General features: G+C 34.6%; 1 protein-coding gene across 1 annotated transcript in view; it reads right to left on the bottom strand.

The window, feature by feature from the left end:
* Positions 1-23,527, bottom strand: part of LOC145249496 (putative ATP-dependent RNA helicase DDX49) — a 619,310-nt gene that overhangs the window by 205,388 nt on the left and 390,395 nt on the right. The window contains exon 5 of the mRNA XM_080111104.1: positions 22,131-22,309. Within this exon, the coding sequence (XP_079967230.1) occupies positions 22,131-22,309 (179 nt within the window). The remainder of the gene's footprint in view (positions 1-22,130; positions 22,310-23,527) is intronic.

Raw genomic sequence — 23,527 nt, forward strand, 5'->3', positions numbered from 1 at the left:
GTCTGTGATTTCTTTTATATCTAAGTAGTGTTTACTTAAAATAACCAATCAGATTTGTTGTTACTATTCCCTCTTTGGCTATTATTTTCATTGACTAATGATGGCACTCCTTTCAAACAATGGCCTGATTTCACTTTGTTTGAAAACTTTTTTTATTCGTGGATCGTTTAAATGGCACACCCAATTTTTAACGAAGTCAAGTTAATATAAGACGTTATGAACTTTTGTTGATCAAAAATGCAACTGAGCTGTTGACACTAAGCAGCAGTCATATGTAAATAACCAAGTGCGATGTGACAGCAGAGATAAAGAGGCCACACATGTTCAGAGAAGCAGGTATTCGAGACAGAGAGAGAGCGGAAAAGGACGTGTTCGAGACACAGAGAGAGCGGGAAAGGACGTGTTCGAGACACAGAGAGAGCGGGAAAGGACGTGTTCGAGACACAGAGAGAGCGGGAAAGGACGTGTTCGAGACACAGAGAGAGCGGGAAAGGACGTGTTCGAGACACAGATAGAGCGGGAAAGGACGTGTTCGAGACACAGATAGAGCGGGAAAGGACGTGTTCGAGACACAGATAGAGCGGGAAAGGACGTGTTCGAGACACAGATAGAGCGGGAAAGGACGTGTTCGAGACACAGATAGAGCGGGAAAGGACGTGTTCGAGACACAGATAGAGCGGGAAAGGACGTGTTCGAGACACAGAGAGAGCGGGAAAGGACGTGTTCGAGACACAGAGAGAGCGGGAAAGGATGTGTTCGAGGCATGAGAGAGCGAGAAAGGACATGTTCGAGGTATGAGAGAGCGAGAAAGGACATGTTTGAGACACAAATAGTGAGAAAGGACGCGTTCAAGACATAATGGAATGGGAAAGGACGTGTTCGAGACAAAAGAGAGGAGGAAAAGATGTCTTTGAGGCACGAGTGTTTGGAAAACTGGGATTTGAGATGTGTTTGAGATGAGTGGGTGGCATCACAGAGACGAAAAGGAGAAATTAACTGTTTAAATCGCTTAGAAAAAAATGTGTTGTTGGAAATATCTGCCATAAAGGCCTGGTTAAAAAAAAAAAAAGAAAAAGAAAACGTGGTTGAGTCTCGTTCTTTCTTCTGTTTCCTTGCGATAGAGTCTACAACGTGTTGGATCCGTTAAAATGTAACAACACGATTAAAATAAAAAGAATGCGTATAACCTTACAATAAGAAAAAATACACAAATCAGTATTTAGTGGGAACAAAACATATTGAAAAGAAAGACAAATACAACTAATAAAAAAAGTAGTTACATATCAGTCTTACTGTCAAGAGTGCATTTTTTTTTTGTTTTTTTGTTTTTTTTTTACACAGAGATCACCACTTATCAAGGCCCGGAAGTCACTCAGGGATAAGGGTTATTGCAAGTACATTACGTTAGTGAGGAGATTTGATGAAGTGTTTACTTAAGGGGGCGGTTCATTAGGAATTTGTTAACATTAGACTTGAAGACATCCAAGTTGTAGTCCGGAGGGAAGCAGGCAGACGGAACAGAGTTCCACAGGCGTGCAGTTCTAAGAAAGAAGCTTTGTTCATGAAATCCGCGTTTTGATTTAGGCACAGATATAGAGTGGGAGAAAGTTTTCACAGTGGATTCAGCTAGACGGGTGTTTTTCGTGAAAGATTGGCGAGGGGGGACCAGGGATTGGAGTTCAGACGAGCACCTGCCATGAAAATAACGATAAAACAAGGATAGGCTTGCAACGTCTCTTCTGTGGGAGAGGGGTTGCAGGGTAGAGAAAAAGGCATCCCCCACTAAACCACGAAGTCTATTTTGTACTCTGTCAAGGCATGATAGGCTGTTTTTGGCAGCTCCTGCCCAGATATGGCAACAGTATTCCATCCTTGGACGTACTTGGCTTTTATATAGATAGAGAATTGCATCAGTAGTGAGATATCTTCTGGAGCGGTAGAAGGATCCCACCATATTTCCAGCGACCTTGGCAACAGACTTGATGTACGTGTTCCATTTCAGATCAGGAGTAAAGGTCAAACCCAGAAGTGCATAATTTGTGCATAATGCCGAAAGGCATATTTTCTTGGTCTTTAGAAGAGTTCATTGTTATCCGTATGTTGCAAATCGACCTGTCCTATTGTACAACACGTATATTTGAAATAATTTTACCCTCCCTATGACGGGTATTGTACAACACATATACCTGAAATAATTTTACTGCTGGTTAGTAAAGGAAGGAGACCCCCCCCCCGGGAACTTACTGAATTAAATAGTCTCAGTGATAGCAATATCTGTCTGTTCCATAACTCTCCAATGGGATTAAACTCTACGAAAACATTTCTAAACCCATAAACTCAGTTATGTATGAACATAAAATATGAAGTGTATATTTAATTAAATACAGAGTATCGCCTCATGATGCATGGCGACATCTAAAAATTAGAAATGGCTAAAGAACTAATACGAAATCGAAATTAAATATTGGACGATAAGAAAATAAAGAATGAACAACGGAAATAGAGAGAAAAAAAAAAGAAAAGAAAATTGATACAAGATCGAATGAATCATTTTGTGGAAAGATCACACAGGAAGATAAAACAAACATAAGAATAAAAGAACAGGAAGACATTGTCGTTAAACTGGGGAATGGTGTCATTATAGATTCTTACCAACGTATTAGAATCTCTGAATATTTTCTCATTGAAACAAAAATTCATTTTCATTTTCCCACCACAAAGGCAGAGTTTGACACAAGGCCTTTTTTAATGCAGGGAAAATCCAGCTAACAAACGGAGTACTCTGGGTTGATTTAATTAGTTTGTACAACGCATCAACCATTTTTAGGTTATTTGATGCCGAATCTGGTCATTTTGTTAAAAGATTTTATATTTTAAATTCTTTATATCTTCAAATATTTATCCATGGTATCTGGTTTGGTTGTTTTGTTTTATGGCATATCAATCATTTTCGAGTTATTTAATGCCGAATTCGGTCATTTTGAAAGATAAAAAATTAGTCTTCAAATATTTATTCATGGTGTTTGGTTTGTTTGATTTTATTTCACGGCATATCAACCTTTTTTCGAGTTATTTAATGCTGAATCCAGTAATTTTAGTATATGTACTGCCGAAGTTGGTAAAATTTTTATGATTCAAATTCTTTTTATCTTCAAATATTTATCCATCGTATTTAGTTTATTTGTTTTGTAGAGGAATTTTTTTTTTCTGTTTTTACTTTGCAGAAAATGATTGAGTTTAACAAAGGAAAAACTAGGAATATCACATTTTTTATACAAAAATTTAAATTGTCTCAGTCTAAAAAGATTTCTTCATTACTGACAACAGATAGAAAAGCTGGATTGTAGTACTGTTATATAGGTTATTATTATTATTGTTGCTATTGTTAGGAAGTCTTATTAAAAGTGAGCCTTAGAGAGTCTTATTAAGAGAGATGTTGTGTTCTGTGTTCATGTTATGAAGAGATTCATATATATAAAATGTTCATACTTAGAAGTGTAGTAGAAGCTCTTAGAGTGATGAGACAGTGTTGAGACAGTCTTAGTGTTCACATTGTAGATATGAGATGTAGAGACATTGTGTATGTGAAGACATTTTAAAACATAGGATATATAAGACATATAATGACAATTTCACTTTACCTTTTGGTAGAATTACAACACAAAAATGACGTTTATAAAAACACATGATGCGTTTATTTCCATGGACCGGTCGGTGGTTTTCTTAGTCAGGAATTCAAAGTTTTACATTCTATGTTTCAAAGGTGACCGTCTCGCTTCCAGACGTTCGACTGTCCATCTCTGGACTCCAGACTGTCGTCTGTCGTTCTCAGACTCTCTCTGCTTAACTCTAAAGTTTCTAACTATACCGAGAACTTCCCATTTTCCATGACGTCATACATATGTTAAAACATGTGTCTTCTTTCACGTGTTCTGGAAATGCGTGTCCAAAACATTTTCTTTTATTTACAAAAGGAATTTTAACCTATATTTCCAGTAACCTATATTTCCAATATGTTAAAAACATGTTTATTAAATTATCCTATAGTTGGTGCATTCCTCAATTCAATTTCATAACAGAATTGACAAATGCACATTCCTTTTCTTAAAACTATTTTATCTCTAAGCTAAACAATGGTTTGTTTTTATATTCCATTTTCTAATTCTCTCTCGTAATCTATTTCTAAACCTAAATTACGAGGTTCGAATTTCGTCTATTCTATTTCATTTTTACATTTAACTAATTCTCTATTTTTATACTTACATGAAAAGGGGACAGCCCTTATCATGTAACAGTACCAGAACAGATATTACACTTTGCTCCTAGCCAACAGAAGCGTTTCCTGACACTAAGTCTGTAATCGAAAAAAGCAAAATATGGAATCTCTATTTACTTGCCGCCACACAAGGGCAAAGTGTGATACAAGGCCAGTTTTTAGTTTGCAGAAAACCCAACTCCTTTTTCTGTACATTGAAGAGTTCACACCTCAACCGGGTGGGTTTTATTTCTACTCGCGCAGACATTACATTTGCCCCCTCCTTTATATTCAGTTCGTTTCCCTCTTCTTCCGAATTGTTGCTTGCATACCTTCGGGGGTTTTCTTATGTGGTAGCTTGTTCATCTTGAGACTACAGAGAAACTCGCTTCTTCCTTCTTATTCTCCTTGTTTTTTTTCTCATGTTCTATATCTTTCTGCCCCCCCCCCTCCGCCCAAAGTTATCGTTGAAAGGGAAGTTGTTATCTCTTGGTTGTTGGCAAGTCCTGTCTTTGGGGATTTTTTCATTTGTGATCTGTGTCATAAAATCAGTTTGCCATCTCGTATTATAATTGCAGATTCGCCTCTGCGTTCTTTTACTTTCCATGGTGTTGGCTTGTTGTGTTTACTCTGTTTAAGTAGTATGACATCTTCGGGTTCTATGTTAGTTTATATTACTTGTATTCGTCGGACGATTGTTTTCATCTTACGTGTTATTTGTGTAACGTTTCAGTCGGATTGACCTTCGACCGTCCTAAGACATGTTCGTTGTTGTTTGGAAAAGAAAAGAGTAAAATTACTGGTTCCACAGATATTTACGTATTCTATGAGTTAGTCTTTATTTTATGGTTATGGAGCCAGTAACTTTTCTCCTCTCTTTTCCAAACAACAACCAACGGTTCAAGACCAATCCGACCGAAATGTTGCACAAACAACAGTCAAGATGTGACCAATAGTCCATCAATACAAGTAATATAAACAATCAGTTCTCATCTTAAAAATTCTGTTAGTTTGTTTAGCTAAATTTTTCTTTAATCTGTGCGATTGTTCAATCTGCCTTTTTTTTTTAAATCTTTTTTTAGTCTTTTTTTTTAAATCTTTTTTTAGAAGTTAGAAAAAATATCTATAATATGGAAATTAGAAATATATATATATATATATATATATATATTTATCGAAATTAGAAAAAAATATCTATATGGAAATTAGAAAAAATATCTATGTGGAAATTAGAAAAAAAAAGATCTATATGGATAATTAGGAAAAAAAGATCTATATGGATAATTAGAAAAAAAAAGATCTATATGGATAATTAGAAAATAAAGATCTATAATATGGAAATTAGAAAAAAATATCTATAATATGGAAATTAGAATAAAGATCTATAATATGGAAATTAGAAAAATATCTATAATATGGAAATTAGAAAAAATATTTATAATATGGAAATTAGAAAAAATATTTATAATATGGAAATTAGAAAAAATAATTATAATATGGAAATTAGAAAAAATATTTATAATATGGAAATTAGAAAAAATATTTATAATATGGAAATTAGAAAAAATATTTATAATATGGAAATTAGAAAAAATATTTATAATATGGAAATTAGAAAAAAATATTTATAATATGGAAATTAGAAAAAATATCTATAATATGGAAATTAGAAAAAATATCTATAATATGGAAATTAGAAAAAACATCTATAATATGGAAATTAGAAAAAATATCTATATGGAAATTAGAAAAAATATCTATATGGAAATTTGAAAAAAAGACTACATCTTGTAAAAAAATCAAAAATAGACACCACGAGATATGTGATTTAATAATTATGTTTCAACGATATCTCTCTTGTCTTGTTTATTCAGTTTTTTTTTTTTTTTTTTTTTGAGAAATTACAATTGCTTAATGGATCTAATTAAACTTTAGCCCCTCCCCCTGTTTTGTTATAAATAATTTAGAAATAATATCCCCCGAGTGTTTGCTAGATGTTTTTGTTAACTTCAATTTTTTTTTTTTTTGTAAATTTATTTCCAACTAAATACGAAACCTCGGAAGTGTAAAGTTAATTCCTCTTTTCCTTTACCCAAACATGGCGACTTATACACCTGAAGAAGGTTGTAGGTTACAGCAGACGAAACTTTGCGCAGATAGCACTCAAGATGAGAACATTAGTCCAATTAATCTAAAAAAAATACAAACAATCATACCTTATCTCAAAAATTAAAAACTGTAAATAGGATATGATCTGAACCGGACAGATTTTCAAATTATGTCAATTATATCAATCAATGGAGGGTTTATAATAACAGAAATAAAAATCCAAGTTAAAACTGGGATTCATATACAAAGAATTGGCTTTAGAATAATACATTTTATTTTTCAATTTATCTTTAGTCAATCTACAAAAAAAAAAAAAAAAAAAAAAAAAGCAGAGAACAAAATGTTTTCATTGAAATTGCTCCAGACAAGACATGAATTCACTTGATGTAAAAAGCTAACCAGAACGGAAGAAAACCAAGGCTATAGGTAATTTAGAAATGGTTTTATAAGATGTGAAACGTAAAAATGATTTTTTTTCTTATATATAGGAGTTAGCACTTGTCAAGGACCAAAAGCCACTCGAGCATAAGGGTTAATGAGCGTATGGTAGTCACTGAGTTAGGGGTAGAAATGGATTATTTAGGTGGGGGGTCTAAACAAGAACTTGTTTATATTAGACTTCAAGACGACCATATTGTAGTCAGCTGGAAGGCAGGCCAGCAGAACAAAGTTCCGCAGGTGGGCAGTTCTAGCAAAGAGGCTTTGTTCATAGAATTTGTGTTTAGATTTAGGCACAGATAGAGGGAGGGGGAATTATTGATAGTTGTTGTAGCTAGATAAGTGCTTTTGCAAAAGTTTGGCAAGGGGAGACCACAAATTTCAGCTCAGAGGAACACTTAATTTTAAGGTAGAAGACAAGAGCATCTTTATTCAATTGCAAAGAAAAAAAATGGCAAATGCGTATGATTAGTTGCATGTCAAAAACCTCAGAATCGACCAACCTGCTCGAAAAAAAAAAAAAGAAAGAAAAAAAAAAGAAAAAAAAGCTCTCCCTCCCCAAAACCACAACAGAAATTCTTCAGGAATACGGCTTTAATCTGACAATTTTATCATCGCGGTGTTTTACACGACATATAAATAGAAGTATATTAAAATGAAAAATACGCACAACAAAAAAGATGTAAATCTTTTGAAAAATAGAATATGATTACAACCAAAATGGAAGACACAGAAAAACTATCTGGGGTGTGTAATTTGATAAAAAATAGGGGGGGGGGTGCAAAGAATGCGGGTAAGCTGAAAGTCGCAATCAGTTCCTGGCGAAAGCATCGCAGACTAGCAGGCAGACCATAAAAGAGACAAACAATAACACAGGAAATTCCACTTATTTTTTTCCCATCGAATACGACATATACCTGTGCATATGGAGATTTGATTTGATGATTGGATTTCTTCGTTCTCGAATCACCGTATCAATAACTTTTATATATACTGACGGGGTTACCCAAGAGTGACAGGGTTAAAACAGCGTCAGTGATTTCATCAGCTCAGATATCAGTTGCGTGAGCCCTGTCGTCCGAGCATTAGGAATTCCTTGTATTAGGATTTGGTGAAAATAACAGCTTTCTTCGTTGCCATCAAACAAAAACTGATTTTTCAAGCATGCACAGATAGTGTCACTTTTAAAAAGAAAAAAATTAACGTTTTCATATGATTATGAAATAGACAATATATCCTAAAGGGAACTGATGTAGAGACAGGATGTGTGAAAAAAGACAGACAAAAACAAATTTAACATGCTTTTGATGAGTTATTCCTGTGTTTAATTTGTTTTTCCATATATATATATATATACTAGCGGGGTGCCCAGCGTTGCCCGGGTGTCTGGAGGTATGAATGTAGGAAAAAAAAAAGTTTTGGTTGGCTTGAAACCAAAGCCTCAAGGCAAATAGCCTGATAACTTACCACGACGCTATGAGGGCAGCGGAATTGAGAATGGTTAAAATTAAACGATTAAATAGTAAAGTGACAAGTGCGTAAATTTAGTGAGGTCAAACATCCTGCACGTAACTTTGGCTGCAAGCCAGTTTCTGCATATCTGTTTGTTTTCCCAAGATATTGGGGAAAACCAGCTCCCCATAAAAAGGGCAGTGTTCAAATGAATAGCAATTGTCTGATATGACGGGGTTTGCCCAAACTGATCCAAGCTCATTGCTCTCTGGACGTCCCTGGCATGAGTGCCAGAGACGATCGTTTGCTACGGATTCAGTTTTGCTTATATACGGAAAAGCCAAACAAACATGCAGAGAGTAAAAAATAGTGCAAAAATAGCGTGTGAAAGTTGCTCAAATGAAAGATAGATGTGACCTCTTTTTGTAAAATTGGAGATATTATAATCCAGGTAGTATATAAAAAAATGTAAGAATTACTGACCTCCCCGAATGCCTAACAAAAGCCTTTGCTGAACATACAAAAAATGTACACACACTAACACACATTTTGCCTTTATATATAGATGGACTCGCCCGTCGATTTCAACATATGAGGTTCCGCCACAATTAGGTTGCTTGGAAATCCACACAGATGATTTCTTTATAGTGGAGAAGGCTTTGTGTAGAACCAACCACACTTCTTGGTATTACTGATAACCTTTGTTGGTGCAGATGATTGCCACAGGAGAGAGGACACAGTAGTCACAGGTTTTTACATCAGAGTTTCCTTCTTCTAGAATCATGTCTTAATGAAGACTGGGGGTGCATCACTCCCAGTGAATTAATGCACCCCCAGATACCAACCTGGAAATTTCTAGGGCACGGTGTGGTACATACAGTGCCTAACCTTCCCAAATAGTCACCCATTTGGTACTGGTCAGGTCCAACATTACTTAACTTTGGTGATCTGGCGAGAACCAGTGTGTCAACGTGATTGTGCCGTGTGTATATATATATATATATATATATATATATAGTTTTTATTCGTCTTTATGTAAATACAGTAATATCTTGCTACGATGTGCAGACCGTTTCGGCCATAATTGATCTCATCAGCAAGAAAATTTAAAAGGGGTTCAAGACCATTTTCAATTTTAGAGGAGAGAAAATATATTTTGCCATGACTGGCGCGAAGCAAGGTTAAAATTTAAAACAAAAAAACAAAGAACATAATCCACCATACAGCTGCATGTAACTGTGTTAACTTAAAATGTTCTCAAATGATATATTGAATTTGGGTAGTTTCTAGTTTCATAATATTAAAGATTTAACATTTTTAACAGTGAATCTAATTTAATTAAATTACGTTTTTTTTTTTTTATTATTGATATTTAACGAATAAATTTAACCAAGGTTTTTTGAGTGAATTATTATTTCAAAACATAAATACGTAAATATGGCGCCATGTACGGATATTTTTTTTTTTTATTATTCAATTTTCACTCCAAACAAGGCACAGTGCCACTTTGAAGTAAGGGGCTACTATCAGGGGCATAAGTTGCAAAGGTATTATGAAGAGATGAGTAGCAAGATGTCTGTTCACATTCACTTAAACTTCTGCATGTCAGTACAGTTGGAAAAGCAGAATCCCAGAAGGGAGTTCCAAAGTCTAGCAGTTCTGGGGAAGACACCATTGGAGTAGAAGGCTTTCTTACACCTAAGGATCTCTACTGTGTAGGGGTGGGATTTAGCTGCTTGTCGGGGGTATTTACGTCGAGAGGGTACAACTGCTTGTAGTTCATCAGAACATTCACCATTAAAGTGCTTGTAGAACAGGCAGAGGGATGCAACATTTCGTCGATGGGACAGAGGCTGAAGCCTAGATGACAGTTCAGGACCTATCAGGTTGGCGACTCTCTTTTGAACCCTGTCAAGGAGTGAGAGACAAGCAGCAGATGCACCAGCCCAAATGTGACAGCAGTACTCCATACATGGGCGAATGGTGGCCTCATAGAGGTACAGGATATAGCCGCCTCGTGGGTTCTGAATTAAAATGTACTTTTTCATATCCAATATTTTTTCTATAATTCTAATAATATTAAAAAACTGAAGAATGTACTTCAAATCAGTTTAAACATTTAAATAATTAATTTCATCCGTATTTTTAAGATTCAAAATCACTGGCATTTCAAAAAGTTAAAATTTAAAAAAAAAAACCGAAGGACATCATCTAACTTCTCCATCGATTCCATCTGGGGGTTACTTAATTGTCAGTTAGGTTCATAAAAGAACAAACGTTTATCAAAATGTAAAAAAATAACAATAAATAAAAATTTAAAAAAAGAAACAGAATTTATTTTTGATTAAATAGATTTTTTTTCGTTTCATAAACTAAAAGTAAAACCCAACAAAGAATACTATCTCTGAATAATGTAATAAATAAAAAAAAAAACCCAAAAAAAACGGTGTAAACATTTAAGTAATTATTTTTAAGACTTAAAATAATATTCTTGGTATTTATGCAGATGCAGTATAAAGATCGTACTATTTTTTAAGTCACATTTCTGAATTTTTGAGATGAGGATTCGTTATCTGTATTATTTGGATACTGTTCTCATCTTGAGTGTAACTTTCACAATGTTTCGGTTGATATAACCTCCAAACTTCTTCAGGTGTGTCTTGTCAAACTCAAGAATGTTTCTGTTGAACTCGGGAATTTGGACGAAATTTTGAGCAGAACCCTTAATTTATTTCATGGGGGCAGCATGCTCTTGTTCTGTCAGCCATGACTGGATAAAAGTCCTAACTAAATCACAATTGTATTTTTCGGTCGCCAACACCGAGGGTTGAACCTTCAACCTTCAAGAGAATATTACTTTTTACAATTGTTTTTTTTTTTCCAAGTCCTCTAACCACTGTGCCACGAGTCCTTGCGGACAAGAAGAAGATCAGCAGTTACATCTACCAAAACGTTGCGCAAATCACACTCAAGATGAGAACAGTAGTCCAATGAATCCAAGTAATACGGATATCTTTTAAGTGTTCATGTTTTTTTTTTAAATGTTTTCTTTTATGATTTCTGAAAGTTTCCAATTTATTTTAACATTATTTACCCTTTTCAATCCACAGAAAAAATTGTATATTTTTTTTCCTGAGGAACTCATGCAAGTCTCTGATGGTTTGTTTGATATATTCATGCCATCCAATGAAACACGTGTAAGATACAGCAATAAAACAAAATGTAGGTGAATTAAGTGAATACTTTTGATTTTGGAATGTTTAATAAAGTTATGTGTGCTCCGAAAGTGTACAACCATTTTTATTGAGCTTAATTAATTGTGGCAATTTTGAATAACTTTATTGAACATATAGTCTTGACTCATCTTGCCGGGTTCAAGTTCAATTTTACAATACTATTAGAAAAGGTACATATTTCCTACTGATTAAATAGTAGGAAAGCCTTGATTGTGAAATTAATCTTGGAAAAGTAAACTCTGAAATTACACCAGCCTTTCTCTCCTCATCTTGGCATTATTTTCAGTCATCCTGAATTTCTTCCTACTGGACTCGATGCATGTCTATATTGGAGATGGTGAAACCTATAATTCCTTGTAGACTTCCGCATAGGCAACACTTACATAGCTCTGCATGGAATGTCTATTGTCTTGTGATTGCCCCTTAGTAACAAATTTCAATGTGCTATGCATTGGTTTCTGTAGTAACCATGATATTATTCATAAATATTTATTTATTGGTGATGAATACTTTTTATATTAAGGTTTTGTTTTTTCGTGCGAATTAATTTCCTTTTTTTTGTTTTGTTCTCAATGGACTTGGCAGGTGGTGACAATTAGTCTCGTGATTGTTGCTTTTGGTCAGACGGTATGAAAGTTAAAGTTCGGAAATTGTATGTATTCGCTTTGATACAGCAGGTGGGTTCGCAGTTTTGTTCTTGCATCTAAATCTTTATACCAAATTAATTTGGTGTTTAAAAAAAAAAAAAAAAAGGAAAAAATAATAAAAGACATTTCACCTGCTTCTTTTGTATTGATTATTTTTATAATTCTTCACAATTATATATGTATATATATATATATATATATATATATATATATATATATATATATATATACAAATAGATAGATAGATAGATAGATAACTACTTAATTTACTCACATAAAATTAATATAGGAAAGTATAAATTTATGCGTAAACTTTAAGTATTTACTTCAAAAGTGCTCAATATGTACGTAGGGCTAGTTAGTAAGTTAGAGTCCTAGAGTGGATGAAACGCGGAATATTCAGTGTAGCTTAATCGCCATATATATATATATATATATATATATATATATATATATATATACAGGGTGTCCACAAAGTCTGGCTGCATAATCTACACGGTGCCCACAAAGTCTGGCTGCATAATCTACACGGTGCCCACAAAGTCTGGCTGCATAATCTACACGGTGCCCACAAAGTCTGGCTGCATAATCTACACGGTGCCCACAAAGTCTGGCTGCATAATCTACATGGTGCCCACAAAGTCTGGCTACATAATCTACATGGTGCCCACAAAGTCTGGCTACATAATCTACATTGTGCCCACAAAGTCTGGCTACATAATCTACATGGTGCCCACAAAGTCTGGCTACATAATCTACACGGTGCCCACAAAGTCTAGCTGCATAATCTACACGGTGTCCACAAAGTCTGGCTATATAATGTAGCCAGACTTTGTGGACACCCTATTTATATATATATATATATATATATATATATATATATACAATTATATAAATGCAACTCTGTGTGTGTGAGTTCGTTTCTTATAGACACCGAAATGGCTGAACAGATTTTCTTTAAAATTTACAAAACTTTAGTGTATAAGTCTGGGGGTGATCTTAGTTCAGTTTTGTCTCAGAATAACCCCGATAATTACTAATAATCAATACCGGTATTTTAATTTATATATAATCAGCAAAGCCATTTTTTCCATGTCGTCGCTTAGCAACGATGATAGAACAACTGACCATGAAAATTCTACCGTGGGTAAGTTGATAGTGTGTTTTTTTTTTGTTTTTTTTTGCATGACGTGGTCTGTAGGTTCAAACTCTGCACGTAAATTTCTTTTTTTGATAAATTTTTACGACATGCCCCAGCATATTATAAACACCCTAACCTCTCCATGTTAAGAACGGCTCTCGGAATAAACCCCCCCCCAACCTCGAAAGCCATTCTTAACATGGAGAGGTGTGGGGGAGGGTATTCTGAAAGCCGTCTTAACGTGGTGGTTGGGGGTGTTTATACTACACTGGGGTAAGTCGTAAAAAAATACCCTTATTTTTTTTTTCATTAACTGTAAAGAATTTTATAAGACTTGAAAATTTACGTGTTCTTTTTTTGCATGACATGGTCTGTAGGTTCAAACCCCGCAAGTAAATTTCTTAATGTTTTTTTTCATTAACTGGAAAGAAGTTTATATTAAATAAAGTTTATAAAAGAAACAGTAGGTTCTCTAGAGTGCAATGTAGAATAACATATATTTTGGACTAAGCGACTGCATGGAGGGATGTACAGCTTTTTCCCATGCGATTTCACGGATTTCAATGACAAAAAAATGAATATAGGAGCGTGAAATATTCGTTGATCACTTAATTCCGGGCAACATTGGGCTTCCCTGCTAGTATATATATATATATATATATGTGTGTGTGCATATATATATGTGTGTGTGTGTGTGTGTGCATATATATATGTGTGTGTGTGTGTGTGTTTTTATTTCAAGATGTCACATTTATCTGCTTGGAACTTTATACATATATGTTGCTGATTAGAAAAAAATATGAATGCCAACTATTAACTGGAATGGTTCTATTTGCGGGCTGAAAAACTTCGGAAATATTGTTTTTTCTGCATTTAATTATCTGTTAGATGTTTATCTATCTATCTAATTGTCTATCTGTCTAGCGGAATAAACAAGCAAGCAAATACAGAAAATGTCAAAGAGTAACGCTGTTGTAGGTATCAAACTTGGTCGACCGATCAGTTTGCACCGGAAGTATCCGACTGGGGACAGGATGTGATGTGTCAAGTGTCACATGTTCTGGTTAGTTGGAGTTGGATTTGAGACACCGAAGAAGCAAAATGGGTTAAACAGGTCTCCCCATAATGGGGCAACAGTCTCCAAATAGATGCAGAGAAATGCCACAAGTCTGAGATTGTCGATTTCACTCCATGCTGCGGAAGACGAGATGCCTGGGAGTGAAATAAACCAATATATGAAAACATACATCGTCTTGTGTCTGCCTTGCATGCAGGTCGGTCTAGCAGAACCCAGTTCCCAGAGACGTTGGCGAATCTCCTTAGGCATCAGGCAAAAGACAGAAGGCCACGCAGCAACAGGTATGTTGTTATAAACATTGCGTGAATTATATGTAATACACACACACACACCTACGAACACTAGATGAGTCATGAGCTGTTAGGACATTTAAGACACAAGGACAGGAAATATACCTCTAAATAAGTAGTTAGAATCACCTAGATAAATAACACACTTTATAACAAAATATAACATCAATATAATTTATATATGCACACACACACGGCAAATAATCAAATAATATTGTATAGAAAAATGTATAATTGAGAACAGAGAAATGTTAAACATTCCCCCACCCCACCGGATCTTCTTTCAACTGAAATTATTGATCAATACAGAATCGTATTCGATCAGGTTAAATTCAATCAAAAACATTGATTATATCAAATATCATTAAAATATGGGTGCGGCAAGTTCAATAATTATTTTACAACTTCCATTTTCATTTAATCTGATATTAAAAGACGAAATGGTGTCTAATATCAGAAGACACGTTGCAATCTACAACTAGGATTAATTACCAGGAAAGCATCAAGGTCAACTCTCCACATTGTTTTGACTTGAACTCAAAAACTACATTTACAAAATATATACAAAACTTGCAGGCCGCCCAGCGTTGGCAAGTCGTAAGACACACTTAAATATGATATTTTAATGCATGCAGATTGCATATTTATTATTATAGAGACAATTCTCTACTGATTATTATATTGAACCTAATATATGGTAATGAGATCGAAACTAAAAAAAAAAAAAAAAAAAATTACATGCCATCAGCTAGAATCAAAACCAAAACATACAACTCAATCCTCATTCCTTAGCCTCTGAACCACACCCATGTGTGTGTGTGTGTGTGTGTGTGTTTGTATATATATATATATATATATATATATACCGAGCAAACAGTTACTAAAACATGTTAAAAAACACTTTGAAAAAGAGTTAAAAACATATTTAATCTGAAAAGGAAACACAAGATAAGTGGATAGTCCTTAATCCGCGGAGTTTCGAAGAAATACTTTCCTTCTCATCAGAGGGTAGGAATTAGCAAAATGCGGGATCGGGTTTTGCATGCAAAAGTATTTGATGAAACAAGTAAGTCAAAGATCTTACTTGAAAACAAAGAAAATGAAGCAGAGGGAATATGGTGAAGAAAAAGGTGATTACACATGAATGGATAGTCTGGTGGAAGATAAATAATCTAGTGACGGTAAAATCCAAATATATAACTTCAAGAAAGTTAATTGAATTTCCATTTGCACAAGTAAAATCCAAGGAAATCCCGTAATTGGAAGAAGATAGTCCATAATAATCCAAAGGCAGAAATCCATGGAAAAATTCACAAAAATGTGTACAAGGAAAAAACTCCAATAATTGTAATTTTTATTTTATATATATATATATATATATATATATATACACACACAAGATGACAAAAAAAACAAACAAATAAAGTAATAAATGACAAAAGCATTCTAAAATAAAATTATTGAAAACAAAAAGAAGTGTTTTGATGAGATGTTTTCAATATAATAAACTAGTTATGACCAAAGTTTCATTTCATTGGGACAAAACACTAAGAAACGGAGGGGCTAATTAGAGTTGGGGCCCGCTTTTTTGGGTCACCCTGTATATATGTATGAGAAAAGAAATTAAAACTGTAAGTTGAACTTTACAATCCAAATTTATTGTTCGACTGTTCTTGCTATTCTTCTCATCAGAGGACAGAAAGAAATCAGTAAATTGTTTTTTCGAGTATTCAGTCGAACAAATTTGATTGTAAATTTCAACTCCCAGTTTTAATTTCTTTTCCCTTATAATAAGCTGTACTCTCTATCATTTGTGTACCGAGCTTTTTTTTTATTTGGTTGGGATTAAAATATCTATGTTGCATCACTGTGCCCGTTTAACAAATATTTTAAGGGAATGTGTTCTGATGAACTCGCTTCACTTGTACCCCCTCGACGTACATATCCCTAAACCTGCTTAGCAATAAGATCTCACCCCTTCACTGTTGTTGTCCCTAAATATACCGGTAAAAAATACATTTTAAAAAATCATATAAAAAAACTGTTTGCTATCATTTGTCATTCAAAAAATAAATATTTATTCATAGAACGGTATTTTTGCATTTACGCAATTTCCACAAAGTTACCCGGATGTGCCGAGCACATGAGAATAACCGGAAACTGTTGATCACAATGCGATGCAAGGAACGTTTAGGCCGATCTCAATATTAGAAGCAATAACCAATAAGAAAGCGATATCAAATACTCCGTTGGGCTTTAGGAAAGAAGAAGACTTTTTTTTTTTAATATATAAATTGGAAGAAAATTAAATTTTAAATTTAAGTAAATTATTCCGAAACTCAAAAGCAAAAAGAAAACTGTTACTAATTTATCGCCGTTGGAGAGATTACTGCAGACACTAGAGGATGTGTTACGTTTGTCAAAAAAGAAATTTGATCGCAATATTCCTAGCCTCAACTACTAAAAAGTAACAGAAAAAAACAAAACAAAAACATTTCTGAAAAATAAATAAATAAATAAATAAAAGTCTTTCCTTACAACTTTTCTTTCATTTAGTCAAAACTAAAAAAAACAACATAGAAATAAAATAAAAATATTTTTTAGCACTTCTGCAGTATGCGGATGGCGGCCATTGTTGGGGAGGCGATAACTCTAATTTCTTCGTAGTTGAATAACATGGCAAATAAGTAACAAACAAGAATTTTTTTCCGAACAGAAAAATATTTGAAAACCAAAACATTTTTTGTATAAAAATGTTTCAATCTATAACCGTAAAAACATTTATTTAAAAGTCTGTGTAGAAAATATAATTTTAATAAAACAACTTTTGAATTGGATTTTTAGAAAGTATAATTGTTTTTTTTTGTTTTTTATTTTTTCGAACAAATTAATTTAAATTGGATTTTTAGAAAGTATAATTGTTTTTTTTTGTTTGTTTGCTTTTTGTTTTTTCGAACAAATTAATAATTTAAATAAAACATTTTTCAAATTAAACCAACTTTGAAGGGTCAAAAACAAACAAATAATTTAAATGAAACATTTTTCGAATTAAAGCAACATTGAAGGGTCAACAAATAATTTAAATAAAACATTTTTCGAATTAAACCAACTTTGAAGGGTCAAAAACAAACAAATAATTTAAATAAAACATTTTTCAAATTAAACCAACTTTGAAGAGTCAACAACAGACAAATAATTTAAATAAAACATTTTTCAAATTAAAGCAACTTTGAATTTTTTTCAAAACATTTTTTGAAATTAAGTAAAATTGTCCCATGTTCTTTGATCAAAAAGTGTCACCTGGCGACAGTTTAGTGAAATGCACCAAAAAAGGATGGCTGCAGTCCACATATTGCAGAAGTGCTAAATTTTCTTACAAGGAAAAAGAATAAGTATTTCTTATGGTAGGTTCATGCTATCTTTTTTGTTGTATTTCAATGTTTTTTTTCTGTTTTGCATTGTCATTTGTTCGTATCAGTTAAGGAAGGCAAGGCACACTTGCGTAACTTTGTGGAAATCACGAGTCGGTAAATGCAGAAGAAACTTAGCTTACAATTGATGTTTTATTTTCCTGATTTGAATTTAGATTTTCTAAAAGTTTCATGAAAATTGTCCAATAATTATTCAAGAATATTTTTATTTTTTAATTAATTTTTCATTGAATCAGTTTCGTACGGACAGAAATAATACATTTTTCATTGAAAAATTTTAGACACCATTTTCGCACTCAACACACACCTCCAAACAACCTGGCAACGCCGGGCACCCGGGCTAGTCCCATCTAAATCATAAATGAGAAGCTTTCTACCAGTGCATTGGGATGGGGAAGAGACGACTAGAGCAGGCAATCAATCGATTTGATTGAAAAATGGACAATTTCACCGATTTCGATGACAATAAAGTATTGGAAGCGTGTATATTCGTTGATCCTAATTCAATCCCAGGCAACGTTGGGCGTCCCTGCTAGTAAATCATAAATGAGATGTGTACAGAATAAATCAGTTTTATTTTCATAGTTTTTCTACAACCATGTTTTGAATATTTAGAGGCCAAAGTGTGAATTTATTCCAAGCAAGAGCTGTGATATCGAGTTTCAGCATGAAACATTAGTACCGAGTGAAAATGGCATTCTACATAAATATCGAATCTAACATGTTTATCACATATCACAGATACAGTTCTATGAAAAAAAAAAAAAAAGTGACTTCACTTGACTTGATATGACTTATTCTCCTTGTTGATGTAGATTATTTTTAGTAATTAGTCAAATAAAAAAAATGCATTTTTGTTAGATACAACCTAAAATTAACAGAATTATTATTATAAGCAGGAAAAGAGGGGATCCGCCATGACAGTTTTGGGAGGTATATAAATGTATTCCACCTCACAAATTTTATTCATCTCGCATCCAGTGGCTTCTACTTTACGATTTTGCTCTGTAAGTTATTGAATAAATCTGTTAAACATATTATTTGGATTCTTCAGAATACCGTTTTCACCTTGAGTGTCATTTTCATAATGTTTTTGCTGAGGTAACCTTCGATCTTCAGGTATATCGTATCGAAAATATTTCTATCTGTTAGAGACACCCCTCCATGGGATTAATGGACTATCTCATGACGTCACTTCCGGTATGGAGAACCGGCAGTCTGCATTTGGCATGCTCCACCTGTTTTTGCCTGTAATATATATGAATACATGTTCGTTTCCTAAAAATCCTGTGTTCCTTTCGTTTATTACCATTTAACCCCATAACACTATCGAACTTGGGAATCTGGACGAAATTTCAAACAGAACCCTTTATTTACTTCATGGGAGTAGCATGCTCTCGTTCTGTCAGTCCTAAGTAATTTGCAATCATATATTTCAATCACCCACACTGAGATTTGAACTATCATTCTTCAGAATATCACTTTTACACATTACTTTTTGCAAATACTCCAACTACAGTGGACAGTTCTAGTACGGATTTTGGAAGCCTTATAACCTATTCTATTTCTAGTTATAAATATCACTACTTATTACTACAAAACTCAATATGAGAACAGTAGTCCGAAGAATCCAAATAATACGAATAACCATCCTCATCTAAAAGAGCTGAGAATGTTCAAATGCTGCCAAGAATCCAGTCCAGGTTTTTTTTTCTATTAGAATGACAATGTTGGAGGGCAGCCCTATGGTATTATATGCCACAAAGAAAGAAACTCTGTTCATGGAAGATCTGTTTAATTTTTGGTAGGCAAACGGAGAATAGGGAATTACTGACTGGTGGTAACAACAAAAATGTTTGATTAATTTTTTACAAGGAGAACCGGAGATCCGAACTTGAGCATCTATCTACATAAGGATAGAACAAAAAAGGTGAGCAACACTTTTCCCATGAGAGAGTGGCCGTATGAAAGAGAACAAGGCATTCCCACTAGATTTCAAAGTTGGTTTTGTACTTTGTCAAGGAAGGAAAGGATGCTCTGACCAACACCTCCCCAGATGTAGCAACAGTACTATCTTAGGAATGATTTCACTCTTATACTGATAAAGGATTGTATCAGATGTGAGATACCTTTTAGAGCAGTAGAATGATCCAATCGTTTATCAAGCCAGTTATTTACAGGTATAACGATACATGGGGGGGGGGGGAAGAAAGTACTATTTTGCTACAGATATAAAAAAAGATAAATAATAAATGAGGTTTGAAAGAGAGTTTAAAAAAAAACATTCTTTTTAATTTGTCTGAGAAAGGGAGGTAATCACGAATGATTAAAAATTTATTTTATCTCATTTGTAAAATACCACCATGAGAAAATTCATTTATTCTTTGTACATTTCTTATTTAATTCTTTTTTTTTTTTCTAACTACATTAAAAATATTGATCAGTTGAAAAGTATTTAGCACGTTGAAGTTATATTGATTTTTCCAGGAGATGATGAGAAAACAATTAATTTAATCGTGTGATAATCTATATATGATTAAAACTCAGATGATTTTGTTTGTCAAAAGCGAAGAATTTACTTGAAAATGAATGACGTCACAAAAAAGGGAAGGGGAAGCAACTGCTCAGAGAATATAATTAAGAGTGAGAGAGGAAAGTGAGATGAGATAGCAACAGGAAGGAGGGAGGTGGAGAGAGAAGGAAGAGAAAGAGATGAAGGAGACAGAGAGAGCTAAGTAGAGAGGGGAGGTAAGCAAAAACAGAAGCAGAGAAAAATAGGAGAGGAGAACAGAAGAAGGGAGGAGAGCGAGAGAGCAAGATGAAAGAAAAGAGGAGAAGGGGTGAGAGGAGGACAGATAGGGATAAGAGATATACAGAGATAATAGACCAGAGAGAGAGAGAGAGAGAGAGATAGAGAGAGAGAGAGAGAGAGAGACAATAGAGAGAGAATAGACCAGAAAGAGAGAGCTAGCTATGGAACAGAACAGAAAGAAAGAGAGACAGAATAGACCAGAGAGAGAGAGAGAATAGAAAAGAAAGAGAGCGAGAGAATAAACCAGAGAGAGAAATAAATAATAGACCAGAGAGAGAGAGAGAGAGAGAGAAAGAGTAGACAATAGAGAGAGAATAGACCAAAATGAGAGAGAGAGAGAACGAAAGAATAGAACAGAAAGAGAGAGACAGAATAGACTAGAGAGAGAGACAATAGAACAGAAAGGGGGACAGAATAGACCAGAGAGAGAGAGAGAATAGAAAGAAAGAGAGTGAGAGAATAGACCAGAGAGAGAGATAAATAATAGACCAGAGAGAGAGAGAGAGAGAGAGTAGACAATAGAGAGAGAATAGACCAAAATGAGAGAGAGAGAGAGAACGAAAGAATAGAACAGAAAGAGAGAGACAGAATAGACTAGAGAGAGAGAGACAATAGAACAGAAAGGGGGACAGAATAGACCAGAGAGAGAGAGAGAGAGAGAGAGAGAACCAGAGAGAGAGAGAGAAAACCAGAGAGAGAGAGAGAGAGAGACAGAGAGAGAGAGAGAAAGATGGGACTAAAGAAAGAGAGAGAGGTGGAACTAATGAGCGAGAGAGAGAGAGAGAGAGAGAGAGAGAGAGAGAGAGAGAGAAAGATGGGACTAGAGAAAGAGAGAGGTGGAACTAATGAGAGAGAGAAAGATGGGACAAGAGAAAGAGAGAGAGGTGGAACTAATGAGAGAGAGAGAGAGAGAGGTTATAGAGAAAGAAAGTGAAGGGACTAAAAGGAAAGAGAGAAAGGAACTAAAAGGAGAGAGAAAGGCGATAAGTGAAAACTCTCTCTGTAGTCCCTTCTTTCTCTAATTCGTTTTATCTCTTTCTTTCTTGGGAACACACACGCATGCAGAAGTTTGACTTTCTTAACAGTAATAAAATAAAACAATAAAAGCCAAAACAAAAGTTTCCTTTGGGAGTCATATTCATATGCCCGATGCCCTTCCTGACCCTAATCCGTTTTCATTGAGACACCATCTCTACCCACCAAAGTTTGATTAGTATTTAAATTACTATATATTTACTCACGTCGCTTCTGCATGCCAGACAAACGGTTTCTTCTTTGATGCCTCGATGACACCTTCCAGAGATTTTGTGAACGTAGCGCTGAACAGAAGAGTTTGTCGTTTTTCTGGAAGCTCATTGAAAATGGTTTCAAGCTGCTCACCAAAATTGTCTTCCAGAAGACGGTCAGCTTCGTCCAGAACCTGCAAAAGTGAAGAGAGATTTTTATATGTTTGTCCATTCTGCCCCTTAGGAATCATCTCATCAACATTTTAGGGAAAAAAAAAAAAAAAAAAAAAAAAAAAAAAAAAAAAATACGGAATCAGGAATAAATTTTTTTTTTTTTTTGTAAGTCGGAACTTAGAACTGCACGCCTGTGGAACTCTGTTCCGTCTGCCTGCTTCCCACCGGATTACAACTTGGATGTCTTCAAGTCCAATGTTAACAAATTCCTAATGAACCGCCCCCTTAAGTAAACACTTCATCAAATCTCCACACTAACGTAATGCACTTGCAATAACCCTTATCCCTGAGTGGCTTCCGGGCCTTGATAAGTGGTGATCACTGTGTAAAAAAAAAAAACTTTTGAAAGCTTAAAAATCAGAAAAAGCGGGGGTACCTGGCGTTGCCCAGGTGTTTGTAGGTGTCTGTTTGGAAAAAAAAAAGTGGTAGTAGGTAGACAGGCTTGAACCCGCGACGTAAAGGCGAAAAAGAAAGTGAAAGAAAACCTGGGAGTTTACTGCTGCGTCATGACGCGAGCGGAAGTGTAAAGTGTTTAAATTTAGCTATGAAAAAGTAAGGAATGAGAATCACGCAGGTGCAGAAATAAAGGTCTGGCTGTAGGCCAGTCAAGCTTTCCGCTTTCTGCTGTTCCCCACGATGTTGGAGGGAAAACCAGCTCCCCGAAAAAGGGGGAGCCCTGATAGTGTCTTAATAAATAACAATTGTCTGATATGAAGAGTTTCCCCAACATTGATCAAAGCTAATCACTGTCAAGATGTGCTGGCCAAGTGAACGGCTTTGCTTCGATTAGTTTCGTTTTATTTATACAAGAAAGACAAACAAACACTGGGAACGAGGGTATTTTTTTAAAAGTCAGTCATCGTAGAGACGATGTCCGTTTTCGAATTTGAGATATTACAATCAAGAGAGTATGGGAAAAATTCTCCAAAATACTAACCTTGTCGAGAAGCCCGGCGAAAAAAAGCCTTTCATGTTCATACAGAAACGCGCGTGACCATTTTGCCTTTTATATAATATACTAGCCTGGGTGCGCGGCGCTGCCCGGGTGTTTGGAGGTGTGTGTTGAGCAAGAAAGTGACGCAAGTATAAATAAGGCTAGTCAATCAAAAAGAGGGGATGACTTTCGAAAATATCAACGAAAAAAGCGACCCCTCTCTGTAGAAAAGTGCCCAGTTGAG

Source organism: Euprymna scolopes, chromosome 28 (assembly GCF_053919585.1).
Source record: "Euprymna scolopes isolate OS-2025 chromosome 28, ASM5391958v1, whole genome shotgun sequence".
NCBI lineage: Eukaryota > Metazoa > Mollusca > Cephalopoda > Sepiida > Sepiolidae > Euprymna > Euprymna scolopes.